Source organism: Cnephaeus nilssonii, assembly GCF_951640355.1.
Source record: "Cnephaeus nilssonii genome assembly, chromosome: 10".
Taxonomy (NCBI): Eukaryota; Metazoa; Chordata; class Mammalia; order Chiroptera; family Vespertilionidae; genus Cnephaeus; species Cnephaeus nilssonii.
The window spans coordinates 16,374,202-16,389,591 of record NC_137081.1 but is presented as its reverse complement, the minus strand read 5'-3'; the positions used below and the strand labels follow the sequence as shown (position 1 = coordinate 16,389,591).

Genomic DNA, 15,390 nt, shown 5'->3' with positions numbered 1-15,390 from the left:
CTCTCTCCCTCTCCCTCTCCCTCTCCCTCTCTCCCTCTCTTTCTCCGTCTTCCTTCATCTCTCTCTGAAATCAATAAAAACATATTTTTAAATGCCCCTAAAACAGGTCTACAAAAAACTCCCCTCAGTGCTGAATGATAGAAAGCAGAGACTTTGGTATTGCCATTTACTCATGGACAATATTTTCCAGTATTGAAAATTTCAACCTATCTTGTTCTGAACTTTATCTTCACTAAATTCCTGAATTTGTGATGTATTTATGGAGGGCACCAAATCTTTTAATAGATTCCCTAATTTTTTGTTCTCCTTAGGTGACAGCATCTTCAGGTGAATTATATTAAAATAATACTGTGAACAATAATGGTTCTCAAATTTCTATCTACACATTAATAACAAGTAGGTTATGGGTATATGTATCGTCATTTGCAAACATGTATTGAATACCTACTGTGACATATATTAGTTGAGGTTTACAGATTTTCTGCAATAGGCAATTCAAGTTAATGGGGGTAGGTGATTCTTATGCACACTAGAACTGTTCATATCTAAATATGGAACAATAATGGAAACATGCTTGTTCTGTACTTACTACATGCCAGTTATTATTTAAGTGCTTTACATATATTAATCTATCTAATCTTTACCACAACCTGTGAGATAGGTGCTATTATGGCTGTTTCCAGAGGAGGAAGGTGAGTGACAGAGATTTTAATTAACTGGCCAGGGTCACACAGCTGGAACATGGCAGCACTCGAGTTTGATTCAGGCAATTGACTCCAGAATCTGCACTCACTCCCACCACACATCCTGCATACCCTGGGGCCAAAGCAAGAACTGAGTTTCCAATTTACACAATTCAAAGCCCAGCTATATTATAAAAGGTTCTATTATTTAGTTGTATTTGAAATATAAATGCAAATAACTCAATCGCCTGCATAATGCCCTGAAATTCACAGAAATATCTAATTTTTTTTTCTCCAAAGTGCTAGAATACTTTATAGTTATATGACTGCACTGTGTACATAGATTTTTGTATGCCCACATGACCCTGTGACCTATGGAGAGAGGGTGTAGGCTTAAACGTGCAGATTTAGGGGCCACAGCAAGGGATCAAATCCAAGTGCCTTGACCTCTCTTAGCATCAGTTTTCTCATATTTAAATTGGGATGAAATCAGTATGCATCTCATAGGGATAAGTTAACCTACGGATGTAGAACTGTTTGGTTTAATGTGTGCCATGTTCTAGGTACTCAGTCAGTGTTAACTGTGATTGTCAGTGTCACTGTTCCCATAATGTACTCCACCTGAGCTGGCATGGTAAGGACATGAGAGTTGCTACAGGGCAGAGTAAAGGGTTTCTTTACAACCAATACTGCATCCCTCTATCACAATGAGTGATTGTTCTTTAACCATCTTTGAACTTTAAGGGACATCAGTTTAGTTTTGTCTGTTTCTGATAGCTACTTACCTCCATAATTGCAATACGTTCTGATTTAAGGAGTGATTTCATTTTGAAGGAGTCTAGCAGAGAATATGACTCTAATGAGAACTTCAAGTAAAGAAATCCTATCTTCATGACTGTGATGTGCAGAAACCTGTTGTTAGCAATCCATAGACGATTCAGCACTCTACTTCAGGGTGTGAAGGTAGAACTAAGGTGGCATTCAAAATTAAGGATTTAAAGTGTGCATTTGTACAATGATGTTTCAAGTCACAAAGCAACCATACAAATGTATTTTGATGGCTTGGTAATAACATAGATGCTTCTGTTATTATTTCTTTTAATGATGGTCAGGTGGGTACTGAAAATCGTATACAGGTTGTCATCTGGTTTCCTGAGTTGACTTTTCATTATTTTGAAGAAAATACATTTTCTGGATAAATATTATTGAGGTTCAAGATACTGTGTCACCTGCTGAGGCTTTGTGTATGGAGTTTCAAAGAACTTTAGAGTTTTTGAAATTTTGCTTGTAACGTAGAATATGTCATTAGTGTCTTGGTGAATGTTAGTTCCCCATCGGTATAGCATATATCATTATTCCTGCACATGTTTAAGAAATATATACATGACATTTCCATTAGGATGATATTTACTTAAAGGAATCATTATCTACCCAAATTATAGAACACACACACACACACACACACACACACACACACACAACCAAAATTATTCTCAAGTTATTATCTTTTATTATTCAGTCAGTTAACAAGGATAATTGTTTTATTTTAAAATGTACCTTGAAATCTATTTCCTAATATTCTTTCTGGCCTAGTTTAGTTGAAGATTCACCCACTCATGTATGTAGAAGCTGGATGAGTATCATAAAGGATACTAGCAAAATAGTGGGATCCTGAAACAGAAGGCCAGATGCTCTCAATGGGGTACATCTAATAATTAGCTAAAGAGAATGTTTGAAACTTGCCTGGTATGGGAACTGAAAATATATATGAAAAATGGGTGTAGCACATAGACTGCCAGTATGCAACCTTTATTTTACACTCTCATCTCTTTTCTTCTGGGCTGTGGCAGTGGCTCCTGACTTCAGCTATATTTGTGTCCAATCTATCCTCAGGACACGGATAATTGCCTCACTCTCCTTTTTCAAACAACTTCAGCATCACTACATTGAAGGCTGCACAAAATGCAAGGCCAAATTCTCTACCATGACAGGGAAGGGACCCTTCTTGGGTCTAGTTTCTCCTCAATTTTTCTGTTTCATCACTCACCGTTCCCTTTCCCTTATATATTATTCTTCAGAAATACAGAATGACATGCCTTTGTCCTAGTATGCATTGTTATTGATGCCCCTGTACTTGTTCTCTCTATCTGCAGTTTTGCCTTCATCTTGTCCAACTGGTGGCTATTATTCAAGTCTTACTTATCACTCAGTATCTCTTTAAAGCCTCTCTCTCATATAGGCTTGCTAGGCTGTACTACAAACAGTCCTTAAGATACAGCTCTGCTTATATGCCTTACATGCATCACGCCGATCCACTGGAGTTTGTATTCCACATCTGCCCACTTTATTAACTTAGCTCTGTCCTCCTTTAATGCAAAGACTTTGACTCCTTGTCTCTCTGGTGTCTAGCACAGTGCTAGGCACATAGTATTTGTGTCCTGTAGTTGTGTGTGGATCTGAATAGTAAGTTGCCTACACGCTTTCCATATTCTGATATGAGTGTGGTAAGAAAGAAAATAATGAATATTATTGTAGACATTTCTTAGAATGACAAAGATTAATGATGATTATCTCTTAGGCAATATGATGTTGTTGTTTTTTGATCTTTCAAGTCTCCTAAGGGCTATATGTTTTCAGATTCACTTTATTCTAGGAATGTCCAATTTGGCATAATCAAATAGAAAGCACTATTTAAAAAAGAGGGCAAACCCCCCATAAATCCCAGTCATGGGCTGATTTCAGAAAACAGTAATACATGTGGTGTCACCAACTGCTGACTGATTGGACCATCTCAGGCACTATCTCCACTGGTTGTGTTTAATGGACATTTATATAGAGTTTGGCTCATGATGTTGTTTGAAGCAATCTTCTCTTTACACTACACTGGGCATACAGTTCATAATTTTCTGACCTGTGTGATTTATGTGTCTGTTTTCCACAGCTTTTGTTTTGATATCAGAAACCATTAATCCTTCGAAGTCCTGAAGTTGTAATGTGAACTGCCAACAGCATTGATTTGCAATTGGCATGAGAGTATGCTTTAACCATTTACAAAAATTCTGATTTGCTTTGGAATGACAACCTTTTCTTTTTACCACGGAAATATTCCAATAAAGAATACCCTCTAACTCTTTAATAAAAATATATTTACTTAAACAAAATATATTCACTCTAGGCCTCTGAATTCATTTCCTTGGCTTTATATCAACCTTTTCATTAAAGCTAGTGTATAATGACTCTTAGTTCCCCTGCTGCTGAGGTAACCATTAGTAATTATTGCTTCTATGAAATTTTAACAATCTCTGTAAATACTAATATATGTTATCTATCATAAGTGATGTAGATATAACATATATACATATCTGTATGCATATGTATATATACACATATATACATGTTATATTGTAGGGTGAGCCAGCTATATCTCTTGATGACAATCAGCAATACATTTTATTTTTAATTACCCTATATGTTTCATGAAGACAACATATTAAAAGCTAATTTGAAGATCATTTAAGCTATGTAATTTCATTCATGTGTTCTTATAAACACTACAAATGTCATTGAAGCCTCTTTTAAATTACAGGCTTTTAATGACTGCAGGGTATTCTTCACTTTTTGCATAATTAATAAGAATAATCTAATTCTGCAAACTTGATAGAATCTATGATGGTGATTTTGGCACCATCAAATCTTTATATGAAATACCTTTCAAAATTATGGATAGTTGTATTTGTTTGGAGCAGGCATGTATGGGGAAGATGACATGACACAGGAGTTATTGAGAAGAAAACAATTAGGAATATGTGGATCATTCCAAATATATGTTAGCTTATCTACGAAGACACCTGCACACCTCAGTAATGAGAGTGTTTGCAAAAGAACATCAAGTCTCTAGGGAAAAAATGAACTAACATTTAGCTTGTGTGCCCGTAGTTTATTCTTCTTTATAGGAATTCAGGGAGAAAATGCAAAAAGCTATTTGTTGTTCACTTTTTTATCCCAGATTTTCCCTAATATTGAAAATATTCCAGGAATCTGCTTCACTTAGAACAGTTAAGCATTTTAAACTAATTGGTAAAAATGCCCTTTTAGTCAACAGAAAAGACGAGGCATTAACTGACTGTCATTGGGGAACTTGGTGTTTTTCAGGGAATGATGTATCTGGAAGAAAGACGGCTTGTTCATCGCGATTTGGCGGCCCGTAATGTCTTAGTGAAATCTCCAAACCATGTGAAAATCACAGATTTTGGACTAGCCAGACTCTTGGAAGGAGATGAAAAGGAGTATAATGCTGATGGAGGAAAGGTGAGTATCTTTTTGAGAGCAATGTTGCTTGTAAGCATATTATGGTATCCTTTAATCTACTTATATTTTAGAGGAAGAAGCCAATAAACCTGAGAAATAAGAGATTACATAATCCCAATTCTACCATTTACATTTTCTCCTGCCAGGGTGAAAATATACAGAGAGAACATATTGCCAACTTCTCTTTCTCAAAAGTAGCTCAAATAAAACAATGCATGCCTGGACCCAGGCAGTCCTTATGTCAGGTCCAGTGTGGGAAAGTGGGTGGGTCCTTAGGGACTCCAGAAATTAAACTTTAATCCAGGGCTGTAAAAATTGTTGCATTGGTCCTAAAAGCATAGAACTGACTCTTACATGGGATACAATTTCTCTCTCATAGGCTGGCGAGAAGCTTGGCTGCTTACCTAGAACCATAGGAAGATTGACCATCCTATTTAACTTCTAATCCTCTTATAACAGATAAAACAGATTCCTCTTATCTGACTTATTTGTTTTTAGCTTTTATCATAGTGTAGGCGTTATCAATTTACTTTATTTATTACCTGACTCTTTCCTCTAAAATGTAACTTCCCATATCCCAAGGGGTCTGAATAGCTACAGTTTCTCCTAACTTTTCTGACCCTCCAGCCCCAGGCTCTGCCTGACACCTGTGGTCCTGCCTCTCTAATCCACCAGATGTTCATGGTTTAGGTTTTGTCTTTTTCCATTCTTGGCTAACCAACCAGTATAGTTTTCTTGTGGAGGTCCTTCTAGCTGGAATTGGGGAAACTTAGATAAGGAGAAGCCATATGAAAAAAACAAAAATGCAGTCTTAACTTCTGGTGACCCAAAGCTATTACTAACAAAAAATTGTCATTCATACATCATATAAATAATATGTTTATTATATGTTTTATTCAACATGCACCATCCAAATATATTTTATAAATATTTTGAAGTGATAGGCTTCTAAAGGTTTATCATTGATTTTTTATATTCAGTTCTTACATAACCATATGTATTCAAATATTATCAAGAATACAAAATTTATTTTTAAAAATACAACTGCAGTTTTGTAGTATTATCTGGCTTTTTCCTTGATTTTATTAGCCTATTTTGCCTGTTTATTACCCTATCACAGCAATTTGAGACCACAGCTTTGAAATTCACTGCAAGATTGCACAGGAGCAAAAGTCTATAAATCACATGACTTCACTTGTCTTGAGAACATACAGCTGTAAGATTCGTCTAAAGCAAGATTCATTATAGCTTTAAATGCCTAGTAACCATTAAGTCTTTATCAAGCCACCTGTGATTTAAACTTACTTCTTCAACACAATGTCCGCAATCCATAAAGTCAGCTAACTCCTTGCCCATAGGGAAATTATTTTCAATGTGTCTTCTGTTCCCTTTCACTGAATGCCATGATTCTGTCATGGAGTTACCTTGGAATCACCTTGGTGAGCAGCCAACCTCATGCTTTCAAAGGCCTATTTAGTTTTAAGCTTTCAACTGCCAAGTAGCAGTGTTTATCTTTATTCCATAGAATCTAGTCATATTTTCAGCTATATAATGCTGCTCTTCATAGTGAAACTCATCCTGCTGACCCATCAGCAGCATGGTATGTGAGTTGAGTTGTTTTGCTTGTAGTGATGGTGGGTTTGTACTGATTCCCTCACATTCTTTAATATAATGTCTGTACTGAAAATGGTACAAATTTTCAATACTAGCTAATCAAGATGAGGGAGATCATTTGGGGTTGAGGACCAGAGCAAGACTAACTTTGGGTTTCATTTTATTAGGTGTTTTAGTGACAAAATTATATGAAAGGAGAGGGAAGGGGGCAAGTGTAGAGAGTCTATTTTACTGGTGGGCTGGCATTTGTCTGAGGGTGAGAAGGGATAAGTGAGAATTCAAGGAATCTGATTTGGGGGGGGTTTAATATGATCCCATTTTATAGAAGTACATGTGTTGGTGTTGAGAATTGTAAAACAATATTAGCTAAATTTAATTACTACATAAATTAAGAATTATAAAAAGTGATGCTTATTTTGTTATTTTAGTTTTCTCTGTTTATGAAGATTTTAAAAAAATAAATGTATCTTTAAGTAAACTCATTTTAAGAATTTATAAATGTCAATTTATTTGTTCCCTGTATTGAAAAACAACATATTTACATTTGCAATACACACAGTCAAAAATATAATTGAAGCAAGACTCACATTTAAGAAATCAATATAGAAAATATTTTATATAACTATAAAACTTTTACATTTTTATTTCTCTATAGATGCCAATTAAATGGATGGCTCTGGAGTGTATCCACTATAGGAAATTCACCCATCAGAGTGATGTTTGGAGCTATGGTAAATAAATGATACTAAAAAGTTATATGCCTAAGATATGACTACCCACCATGAGCAGCCCAATTAGAAATTTATGATCAGATCGCCCTGTGAGGTTACTTTCCATAGAACACCTTTTTTCATTCATAAAAGTGTTATGAGCTTTAAAAAGACTTCAATTTGAATAAATAATTTATTACAGATGGCAGTGGAAAAGAAAACATAGCCTTAATTAATAGGTTTTACATGAAAAGATACTGAATATATGCATCAGTGACACTTCTCTTGGTAATACTATTGTGCCCGGATACCTATTTCTGAATTTAGAGTCTTTATCCTCAGGAAAACTATATATTTTAATTATACATCATAATGAAGAAGAGATCTCTAATATATGTATTATTGCTCAAATCAAAATAATTATTATTATTAAAGCTGGCTATCTGCATGCTAATATTTTAGGTGTTTGCTTTTACCAAGAAAATCAATGTTCTGGTGATTCAAGAATGTGATTTTATTATCTAAAGAAAAAATGATTATTAATTTCTTTCAATTTTGTAATCCCCACTTCACATGTATAATATCTTACATATGAATTATTCCTCACTCAGGTTCTCATATGTCCTAAAGAAATGAACCTGTTTTTATTCCACTTGTTATCTTTGTTTTAGTTAAAAAGGGGAGCCATAATTATTTACCCTAACAAAAGCTAATCATTCAGGAACACCAGCTTAGCCTTTAGAACTTTTAATAGCAAATATGTTAATCTTGAATTTAATCAATATCAGATTTTACCTGCAATCATATTTACTCGGTGCTGAATACACATGTATATAGTAAATAGATTGTTTTATCTGCTCTAATGTGGTATAGTGAAACTTAACTTGGGTCAGCAAACATTAGCATTACTTATAAGTAATAAATGGGGAACAGACTTTTTATTCTGATATCCATCCTGAATTGTCTTTGCCACCCATTGAAAATTTCAAGATAATAATAATTAAATTTCTTACAAAGATTTTGTCATTGGGTGTCTAAAAATGAGTAGAGGAATCAGAAGAGCCTTTTTAAAATCTATTTTTGATTGCCCTCTGGGGAGTATTCCTTTGCCACTTGTGTATTGCTCAATTGTTCAAAATACGTTGTTAATATGCTTACATAAGAATTTGATCTCCAATTTAGGAGTCACCATATGGGAACTGATGACATTTGGAGGAAAACCCTACGATGGAATTCCAACCCGAGAAATCCCTGATTTATTAGAGAAAGGAGAACGTTTGCCCCAGCCTCCTATCTGCACTATTGACGTTTACATGGTCATGGTCAAATGTAAGACAGCAAAATAATTTCATCACCACCATCATCATTCTTAGTAAAGTGATAGCACAGATTAATCTACCTGCATAATGTTTTTGTATATTGATAAATATAAAAGTTCAAAAATAATTATGGAAGCAACATGTAAACACCTGTGTTTTTTGTGATCATTATTAAAATGAAGCTGTATCATGCTTCTGTGGTATGAAGTCAAATTATATGATTTTTATCATTTCCATGACAAATTGTCTTACATAAAGAGATGTAACTAGTCACAATATTAGTAATTTTATAGGAAAACTAGAGGCCCGATGCACGAAATTCTGAAAGGGCCTTGGCCCGGGCCCCCGCCGGCTGCAGCTTTGTCTGGAAGGAAGGACGCCCGGAAGGACATCAGTCTAATTAGCATATTATGCTTTTATTGTTATAGGAACCAGGCTAAATAAATGATCCTATCTAATAAAGAGGTAATATGCAAATTGACCATAACTCCAACACACAAGGTGGCCGCCCCCATGTGGACACAAGATGGTGGCCACAAGATGGCCGGCAGGGAAGGGCAGTTGTGGGCAATCAGGCCAGCAGGGGAGGACAGTTGGGAGGGACCAGGCCTGAAAAGGAAGGCAGTTGGGGTTGATCAGGCCTGCAGGGGAGGGCAGTTGGGAGGGACCAGGCCTGAAAGGGAAGGCAGTTGGAGTCGATCAGGCCTGCAGGGGAGGGCAGTTGGGTGGGACTCAGGCCTGCAGGGGAGGGCAGTTGGGGGGGACCAGCCCTGCAGGGGAGGGCAGTTGGGGGGGACCAGGCCTGCATGGGGGGGGGCAGTTGGGGGGAACCAGGCCTGCAGGGGAGGGCAGTTAGGATTGACCAGGCCTGTAGGGGAGGGCAGTTAGGGGCAATCGGGTCAGCAGGGGAGCAATTAGGCATCGATCAGGCTGGCAAGAGAGTGTTTAGGGGTTCATTAGGCTGGCAGGCAGAAGTGGTTAGGGGCAATCAGGCAGGCAGTTAGGCATCAATCAGGCTGGCAAGGGAGTGTTTAGGGGTTCATCAGGCTGGCAGGCAGAAGTGGTTAGAGGCAATCAGGCAGGCAGGCAGGTGAGCAGTTGGGAGCCAGCAGTCCTGGATTGTGAGAGGGATGTCCCAGATTGGAGAGAGTGCAGGCTGGGCTGAGGGACACCCTCCCTCCACCCCCCCATGCACAAATTTCATGCACCGGGCCTCTAGTCTAAATACAAAGAAAGAAAGCTTGAAATTGATAGCTTAAAAATGAATGGCATGGAAATGGGTTTTTGGCCACAGGAAATGAGCCAGGCAGAGGGGAAGTGGGTAGACATGAATCTATATTGAACTAAAAAGATTACGCATGTTTACTTATTTCAATTTGATCATTTGTTTATGTCTAACTCTTACTTTTCTTTCTCCTTTCTATGCCTAGGCACGTGTTTTAGAAGCCGAGGCTCTTAATTTAAATAGAATTAGAAAAGTCTCTGGAGTTTTTGACTTAATTTAAGTGAGATTAACATTCAGCAATCTTTCTTGTGTAATCTGGGGTTTTCCCCTTTTGATTTGCACAGGATTAGCAAAGAAACAAACTGGTGAAGGTGAATAAGCATCTTATTAATAAGAGACTTTGGACCCAGGTCTACCCTATTTATATTCATGACATGTGTGATACATTCTGACAGTGAGGGAAGAAATAAAAAATGTGCTTCCCAGTGCAGGTCAGCATGCCCTTTTCTCTAAGCATAGTTCTATTTACTCAATATTTAGTTAGAAAGAAATTGAAACCTCGCTGTGAAGTTAACCTTTTTTTGTTCCAATGTGTTCCAGAAACACTATCTTCTTATTAGCATCTTGGCATCAAAAGTATTACTGTTTCCCCCCAATGGATGCATGTAGAATACAGAGCATTTCAACTTTGTTAGAAGAAATAAAATTTACGTGTAATTAATAATACACAAAATGACACCCAAAGACTTTCCAGAAAAAGAATAAAAATTGAACTCCTAGACAAAAGAGAAAGGAGCTATATGGCTCTATTGGATCAATCAATGACCAGAAGTCGTCTATGGAAGAATGTTTAAAAACATGCACTCATTATATAATTTGATCCCATACCTAGCATACAGGATGATTTAGATACTTCATTTAGATACTCTAATGAAATAATGAAAAATTAAGAAAACTTTTCCCAATAGGGAGTTTTACCTTGCTTTTAGGAGTTTTAATACCTAAGAAAAGGGTCATTTGGCAAGAAAATCCAGGAAAGCTTGGTACTTTTATTTTTGTCATCGCATCAGCTACACAGAGCCTGGGGAGATGAGACCCACTTTAGCTAGACTCACAGCTAGGCATACCTTGAAAATTGCTAAGAGAATTTTTATTCTGAAAAGGCTAGTACTAAAATAAGCTAATGGTGATGGCTGAACAAACGTTACCAATCACTGTACAGTAGTTTGTTGTGGTTTTTATTTCCCCCAACCAGGAAAAAGGTACCATTAAAAAGTTGCTTTCTGCTCTTTCTTTTTTTTTTTTTAACCCTTTGTGCTATTGTACCACATTATAACCAAAGTTTTTATTCCATGACTCTCCTGATACAGAATAATAAATTATATTCCAATCACCTCTTCTATAACCACCAAAGGCAAGTTTTAAAAGAGAATTCTCTCTATATCTAAGAAAAAATGATCTGAAACTCTGTAAGTTAGTATAGTTAAACTAGGTTCTATATATTTGTAGGAAGAAAACAATTTTAATTTAGATCATGAAAATAAAAATTTATGTTATTCTACAATACATTACGTTTAGTTGTGTCAACAAACTGATTGAAGTAGAACCCTCGCCTTTTGGGTTGTTTCTTTCATTAACTTTCTTTGTTTTTCAAAACATTATTGTAAAAACAACATTTTTAGCCTATATTTTCATAAATTCCATGTCCCATTTCTTCCTGATTATGACTTTTATTGCATGTGAATTTCTAGGTTGGATGATTGATGCTGACAGTAGACCTAAATTTAAGGAACTGGCTGCTGAATTTTCGAGGATGGCTCGGGACCCTCAAAGATATTTAGTTATTCAGGTTAGTACATATGTCTTAGATTTTTAAGAATCTCCCAATGGCAAACTCACTCCAAATATGAGTGATATCTGGGCTTTGAAACTGTGGAAAGCACCCTCACAAATAGATTAACTAAGCAGAATATCATGTGAAATGACTTATGGAAAAGAGCTTTTACTTGATGTCAGAATTCTTCTAAGCACCTTCCCTTAGTATTCAAGTGCCTCTGCTATTGAACAGCCAGATAATTATGATTATCCATCTACACAAAAAGCCTTAATCCTCAGACTAGCCTTCCAGCACTCTGCTTTTTGTTAGCATTATGTGTGTCATGTTCATTATTATAATCTTCTCTTTTCAGATCAAAAAAGGGTCGATTTTTATCTTAATCTTGTTCATGATTGAAGACAATGAATTAAAGCTTCAATATATTGATATTTCATTTCATAGAAAACTATTTTTAAATTTGTTTGGGGAGATATGTAGTATCTAAGCATAACTCAGATTCAAATGAATTGATATACAAATCCTATCTAATGAAAGAGTAATTTGCAAATTGACTGTCACTCCAACACACAAGATGGCTGCCCCCATGTGGACACAAATGGCTTCCACAAGATGGCCAGCAGGGGAGGGCAGTTGGGGGCCATCAAGCCTTCAGGAGAGGGCAGTTAGGGGTAACCAGGCTGGCAGAGGAGGGAAGTCGGGGGTGACGGGGCCTGCAGGGGAGGGCAGTTGGGGGGGACCAGGCCTGCAGGGGAGGGCAGTTAGGGGTGACCAGGCCTGCAGGGGAGGGCAGTTGTGGGGAACCAGGCCTGCAAGGGAGGGCAGTTAGGGGTGACCAGGCCTGCAGGGGAGGGCAGTTGGGAAGGACCAGGTCTGCAGGGGAGGGCAGTTTCGGGGGACCCAGGCCTGCTGCAGGGGAGGGCAGTTGGGGGGACCAGGCCTGTAGGGGAGAGCAGTTAGGGGTGACAAGGCTGGCAGGTGAGGGCAGTTAGGGGCAATCGGGCTGGCAGGGAAGCAGTTAGGCATCAATCAGGCTGGCAGAAGAGTGGTTAGGGGGTGATCAGGCTGGCAGGCAGAAGCGGTTAGGGGCAATCAAGAAGGCAGGCAGGCAAGCAGTTGGGACCCAGCAGTCCTGGATTCTGAGAGGAATGTCCAATTGGGCCTAAACAGGCAGTCAGACATCCCTTGAGGGGTCCCAGATTGGAGAAGGTGCAGGCTGGGCTGAGGGACACCCCCCCCGCATGCATGAATTTCGTGCACCAGGACTCTAGTAAATTAAATAACAGGCCAAAAGATTTCATGTTTAACACTAGAAAAAAAAAAAAAAGGATTGGGAGCCTTAGCTAGTTTGGCTCAGTGGATAGAGCATTGGACTATGGGCTGAAAGGTCTGGGTTTGATTCCAGACAAGGGCACATGCCTGGGTTGTGGGCTCAATCCCCAAGATGGGGTGTGCAGGAGGCAGCCAATCAATGATTCTCATCATTGATGTTTCTGTCTTTCCCTCTCCCTTCCTCTCTAAATTCAATAAAATATATTTTAAAAAATGGATTGGGAAATTTTAAAAAGTATAAAATATTTTTCTGTGATGATTTTTACCTAAACCATATACAAATAGACCTTGGCTTATGTGGAGAGCAGCTACAGTGTATGGACAGGTTCAAGCCTCCGACTAATGAGCGGGCACAGTCTTCTCACAGCCACGTGCAAGTCCCAGCTTGGAGGGCAGAGCCTTCCCAGCACAATTATAGCCAACAGCTGTAGTTGTAAGCTTGAACCTATTGTCCGAACACATGGCCCCATGTGCCTAAGTGATATAAGCTCCAAGTAAACAAAGCTTGATCAGGTGCATGTAATTGAGTAGGATCGAAACCCATGAGAATGTTGTAAACATCTTGACCACGACCTTACTTTGCCTCGTGGCATCTGGCTATAAAATAAAGACACGGCTTGTAGTCCGTGGCGCTGTCTCTCCATCAGAGAAGCAGCATCCCACCCAGACCCAGCTTTCATTCTCTTGTCTGTCTTTTCTCAGTCCTTCACCGCCCCCTCTCAGGGTCACTGAACCTGGCTGAGCTGGTGTGGCACATAAGGCGCCTTGGGGCTGAGTGTGCCATGGCCGTGCCGGCTGGTGACAGGCTTACATTCAATAAAACAAGGTAGTGATTATCTTCATATATATAGTCTGACATGAAGATAAAAGCTAGGTATTACAAGATAATGATCTCCAACTATCTATCTCAAATTAACTTTTATAAGAAAACTACTTACCAAAAGAAAAATCACATAACTTTGAATATATAAATGAAATAGATGAAGTAAGAAAGAGTATAACAAGGGTTTGGGTGACTCTCCCACTCCTATTTATGTTACATGCCATGTGGGCTGTGATTTTGAATGCTATCACATCAACTATGTTGTGTGCTGTAGGACAAATATAGAGCCTATGCATCCTGATAACTCTACACTATTAAATAAACCACCCTAAAAACAAAGATTGATAAATCAATTGCCCTTTATTATTTACTAGAGGCCCGGTACACGAAATTTGTGCACGGAGGGGGGGTGTACCTCAGCCCAGCCTGCACCCTCTCCAATCTGGGACCCCTCTAGGGGGGGTGTACCTCAGCCCAGCCTGCACCCTCTCCAATCTGGGATCCCACCCACCGGGATCTGGCCTAAACGGGCAGTCGGACATCCCTCTAACAATCCAGGACTGCTGGCTCCCAACTGCTCACCTGCCTGCCTTCCTGATTGTCCCTAACCACTTCTGCCTGCCAGCCTGATCACCCCTAACCACTCTGCTGCCAGCCTGATTGATGCCTAACTGCTTCCCTACCAGCCTGTTTACCCCCAACTTCCCTCCTCTGCTGGCCTGGTCACCCCTAACTGCCCTCCCCTGCAGGGTTGATCGCCTCCAGCTGCCCTCCCTTGCAGGCCTGGTCCCTCTCAGCTGCCCTCCCTTGCAGGCCTGGTGCCTCCCAACTGCCCTCCCCTGCTGGCCATCTTGTGGTGGCCATCTTCTGTCCACATGGGGGCAGGATCTTTTACCACATGGGGGCAGCCATATTGTGTGTTGGAGTGATGGTCAATCTGCATATTACTCTTTTATTAGATAGGATAGAGGCCTGGTGCAGGGGTGGGGGCCAGCTGGTTTGCCCTGAAGCGTGTCCCGGATCAGGATGGGGGTTCCCTTGGTGCATGGGGCGGCCTGAGCAAGGGGCCTGTGGTGGTTTGCAGGCCGGCCACCCCTCCTGGCGAACCAAGCAGAGGCCCTGGTATCTGGAATTCATTTACCTTCTACAATTGAAACTTTGTAGCCTGGAGTGGAGCCAAGCCTCTTGCTCACTCCATGGCTGGCAGCCATTTCTGTTGGGGTTAATTCACCTTCTACAATTGAAACTTTGTAGCCTGGAGTGGAGCCAAGCCTCCTACTCACTCCGTGGCCAGCAGCCATTTCTGTTGGGGTTAATTCACCTTCTATAATTGAAACTTTGTAGCCTGGAGTGGAGGCCTAGCCCAGCCAGGGCAGGTGAAAGCTTGGCTTCCTCCATTGCCGGGGGCAACCCTGGCCTGCTCTCTCCAGCTCCATGGCTGACGCCATTTCTGTTTGGATTTGCTTACCTTCTATAATTGAAACTTTGTAGCTTGAGTGAGGCTTAGGCCTGCAAGGGCAGGCGGAAAGCTTGACTTCCTCC

At 39.4% G+C, this 15,390-nt stretch overlaps 1 protein-coding gene across 3 annotated transcripts in view; it reads left to right on the top strand.

Moving 5' to 3' along the window:
* ERBB4 (erb-b2 receptor tyrosine kinase 4) overlaps positions 1-15,390 on the top strand; it is a 932,247-nt gene that overhangs the window by 876,316 nt on the left and 40,541 nt on the right. For all 3 annotated transcript variants that reach the window (XM_079783180.1, XM_079783179.1, XM_079783181.1), the window contains exons 21-24: positions 4,836-4,991; positions 7,261-7,336; positions 8,498-8,644; positions 11,611-11,708. In XM_079783180.1, coding sequence (XP_079639306.1) covers positions 4,836-4,991; positions 7,261-7,336; positions 8,498-8,644; positions 11,611-11,708 — 477 coding nt within the window. The remainder of the gene's footprint in view (positions 1-4,835; positions 4,992-7,260; positions 7,337-8,497; positions 8,645-11,610; positions 11,709-15,390) is intronic.